Here is a 3,936-nt window from a genome sequence, read left to right on the forward strand (position 1 = left end):
GAGTAGACTTTGAAATTTTGTGTTTAACTCTAGCGTTAGGTGCCCCCAATTAATAAAATTCATGGATTATTTTTTGTGCCAATATTAAATTTAAGGATGCATAATAAGTTAATGTCAAAAATGTGCATGTGCTCATCTACTGAATGAATGAAACCATTAGGAAAAACATCAAACAAGTAAGCAAAATTAAAGTTCATTTCATTGAAAAGCATGGACAGATCATTACAATCAGACTCATCCTTAACAGAAATAATCACATCAGAAGAGGCTTTAGCTTCTTTAAAGCTTTCCTCGCTACAGGCCCTTATGCTTTCAGAACTTGCTCAGCAGGGTCTTCTTCCTCTTTGTCAGCACTTGCCTCCCCTTTATTGCTTTCCTCCTCTTTCACTTGGGCAGCTCGTCCCTCTTCCTTCTCTTCTTTCTTCTCGTCCTCCTCAGCCGATTATGGCTCTTCAACCCACTCTCGGGTTCTTTCCCCTTCTTCTTTCTTCTCCTTCTCAGACTCAGACTCTTGTGCTTTGGGCTCAACCGCCAAGATATCAATCACATCCACAAAGATTTCTAGACCTAAGTATGTTTTCCCCTTGTGTTCAAACGGCTCTATTGGTAGACACGGAGAGGAATGCTCACTCGAACGGACAAATCGTCCATCCATGTCCAACCACCCGTATGTATCCTGTGGTGTGCTTCCCACCTGTATACCCTAGGGCCTAAGCGATTTCTTTGAGTGTGGATCTCAGGTAGCTCTGTGATGCCTTGCTGATTCTTTCCAAGCCCTTTTCTTTCTTCATAAATCATCTTCTTCATGATGTTGGAGATAGTGGGCCCCATGTCAGTGTTCAACATAACAATCTAAAAACTGGTCCATGGGAGGATTACCTGCTTGTCCACATTTAGCATAGCTACAGTCCTTTCACTAGTAGCAGGAATGGTGATGACTTCGCCATTAAAAAGAAATTTTATCTTTTGGTATAACGTTGAGGGTACTCCTCCTAAAAAATGGTGCCATGGGCGCCCTAGCAGCAAGGCGAATGATGGGGGAATGTTAATAAAAATTTCTGTCTCCTTTTCAATCAGTCCCACCTTAACTACAGTTTTAAATTGCCCTCACCTGTCTCTTGGAGTCATCATAAGCTCTAATCATAACATCAGAAGGTTCCAAATCAGACAATTCCACTTTAAACTTGGAAAGTAGCTTCAATGGACACACATTCAATGCTGACCCATCATCAATCATCACATTACTAGTGATCCTACCTCTGACCTTAGCCTTTATAAACATTGCTTTGATGTGATTCCTTCCTTTAGGAGGAAGCTCATCATTAGAAAAGGTGATCGTAAGGGGATTATGCTGAACTAACCCGACAAAATCAGCTGGAGAGATAGATGATGAAACTGGAATCTCCACCATTACTTTCAGCAAAGCTTCACGGTGTTTCTTTGATGAGACGATAAGGTCCCACATGCTTACATTTGCATGGGTTCTTTTCGTTTGTTTTATTAGAGCATCGTCTTCAGTTTCTGTTTTTTGCACACTCGATGAGCTTGCCTTTTCTTTTTCTTCCCTAGGCTTGATCATATCCGGTTGATAAATCCGACCACTTCAGGTCATGCGATTCACAACTTTAGCTTCCTTTTCCTCTTTGCTACTCCACACATCCAGAGTAACGGGATGCACAACTACCTCATTATCGCTCCCTACCCAAGCTCCTTCGCGTTGGTTCATCCACTCTTCGTCACTATCCCAAACATTCAACACCATAACATGGATGTGCTCCAACAGCATCTCTCTCTCTTTCCTCCTCTTCCTCCTCAAATTCGATCAACACCTCCTCAGGAGTCTTTCCAAACTCAACCATATACAAGTTCTTCGGAGGTGGTACGTTATGAAAATTAGGAAGTGGATTAGTCCTCGTGCTTGGCCTTATTTTTTGGATCAGTCACTTTGCCATCATCTATTAAGTTTTGGATCTCGTGCCTCATCTGCAAGCAATTTTCCTTGGGAGTCTTTCCAGACTCAACCATATACAAGTTCTTCGGAGGCCGTACATTACGAAAATTAGGAAGTGGATTAGTACTCGTGCTTGGCCATATTTTTCTGGATCAGTCACTTTGCCATCATCTATTAAGTTTTGGATCTCGTGCCTCATCTGTAAGCAATTTTTAGTGGTGTGACCCTTGCTCTGGTGGAAGTGGCAATATGCACTTTGATATAAATTCTTTGGCAAAATTGTTGGAGAAGGTCTCGGTGTGAGCGGCCGTAACAGACCCGCTGATTTCACTTTCTCAAAAACTCTAAAGAGACGAGTGCCGAAACTAGAAAATTTTCTCATTAGCACGTTGATGGCTCTTAAGTCTAGAGTGGTAGCTGTTGTGTTTTTGTTGGTGCTTGGGATCTTGGCAAACAAACTTGATCCTTGGAACCTGGATTTACTAAAATTTTTGGCACGGTTCCCATACTTCCTATCTTCTTTGATCTTATCCTCAATGGCGGTCGCCACCTCATAGACTTGTGAAAATTCAGTCAATGGCATGTAATACAGCTTTTTGCAGAAAGTCGGCAGAGTCCCCTTGATAAAAATCTTAATATGCTCCTTGGTATCTGGACGGTTCCTCATTTGTATGACCTTGGCTCTCCACCTAGCCATGTAATAGGTAAAGGTCTCGTCTTGCTTTTGCATAGTTGCTTCCAATTCCCTCAAATTGATGCTCATTTGAAGGTTGTAGGCATACTCTTTAAGGAAAACCGTGGTGAGCTCATTCCAATCTCTTCTCACCTTATTTTCGAGATTGTAGTACCAAGTTTGGGCAGACCCAATTAAGGACATTGGGAACAATTTCAGAATTTCCCTCGACGGTAGACCCGCCAACTCCATAATCAACTTGTATTGCATGAGGTGCACCTTAGGGTCACCATTTCCATCATACTTTGCCACTTTCGACATCTTGTAGGTCATAGGGGTAGTTTGCTCTAACTTAAGCTCCTCCTCCTCATCATTATCTATATCCACATATTGGTCCATTCCCTTAGACTTCATGAATACGTGCAACTTCTCAAGCTTTTTATCAGCTTGTCAAACTTTTCTGACACAACCGGCTCAGGCTCAGACTTCCTTGTAGGTATCTTCTTGGAGAAAAATTCTTCATCCTGCCAAGTATCATCAATATGCTCCTTTCTTTCAGACTAAATTTTGGCCTCCTCATCTTCAATCACTACTTGTTCTTTACCCACTACAAAAAAAACGCACAATTGCGACCGATTTTGCGACCGACTTAATTCGGTCGCAATTTTGAGACCGATTTGCGACTTATAAGCCACCGGTCGCAAAATTTGGCGCTGAAAGTTCCCGCGAGAATGGTTAATGATTTGCGACCTCTGTACTACGGATTTGCGACCGATTTTGCGACCGATTTGCGACTAAATGTTCTTCTGTCGCAAAACTTCGCGCGTAAAAAATGGGCCAAAGTTCTGAGACCGATTGGAGACTACATTGCGACCGATTTTTTGCGACCGATATAGTTAGTCGCAAATCGGTCGCAAATTTTGAGCCTAGTCAAACGACGTCGGCTCATTAAAAATTGCGACCGATAGTTATAACATTGCGACCGATATGTCGGTCGCAAAATTTAGGGCTTTAAGCGTCGGGCCCTCTCTTTTTTCTTTCTTCTTCTTCTCTCTTCTCCTTCTCCTCTCCTCTCCTCCGTCCGCAGCACCACTCCGGCCCCTCCTGACACCGTTCCAGCCCGCCTGACGCCGCCAGCCCCGCTCGCTTTGCACTCCGTCAGCCTGTTGCGAAAATCTGAGGTTAGTTTTATTTTGCGATTAATTTTTCCATTTTTTTTAATTTTTTTTTTTCGATTTTATTTGTTTTTATGTATTTATTTATGGTTTTTGATTTTGATATAGAGTTGCGATTAGAATTTTTTAGGGTATTT

General features: G+C 42.3%; 1 protein-coding gene across 1 annotated transcript; it reads right to left on the reverse strand.

Moving 5' to 3' along the window:
• Positions 1-1,739: 1,739 nt before the first annotated feature.
• On the reverse strand, positions 1,740-3,023 carry LOC149493294 (uncharacterized). The gene is made up of 2 exons (XM_089715462.1): positions 2,079-3,023; positions 1,740-1,868 (listed from the first exon to the last, which is right to left on the reverse strand). Exons 1-2 carry the CDS (start codon positions 3,021-3,023, stop codon positions 1,740-1,742), a joined length of 1,074 nt encoding a protein of 357 aa, XP_089571588.1.
• Positions 3,024-3,936: the final 913 nt, after the last annotated feature.

The sequence above is a fragment of the Jatropha curcas genome, chromosome 10 (genome assembly GCF_041381405.1).
Source record: "Jatropha curcas cultivar XTBG-Jc1 chromosome 10, XTBG_Jcur_1.0, whole genome shotgun sequence".
NCBI lineage: Eukaryota > Viridiplantae > Streptophyta > Magnoliopsida > Malpighiales > Euphorbiaceae > Jatropha > Jatropha curcas.

Bases quoted from the DNA above. Each gene is read 5' to 3' on its own strand.
- LOC149493294 (XM_089715462.1), bottom strand. From the start codon at position 3,023: ATGGACCAATATGTGGATATAGATAATGATGAGGAGGAGGAGCTTAAG. The intron at 1,869-2,078 runs GTACTAATCCAC...CCACCTCCGAAG, and splicing joins AAAAATATGGCCAAGCACGA to AACTTGTATATGGTTGAGTT.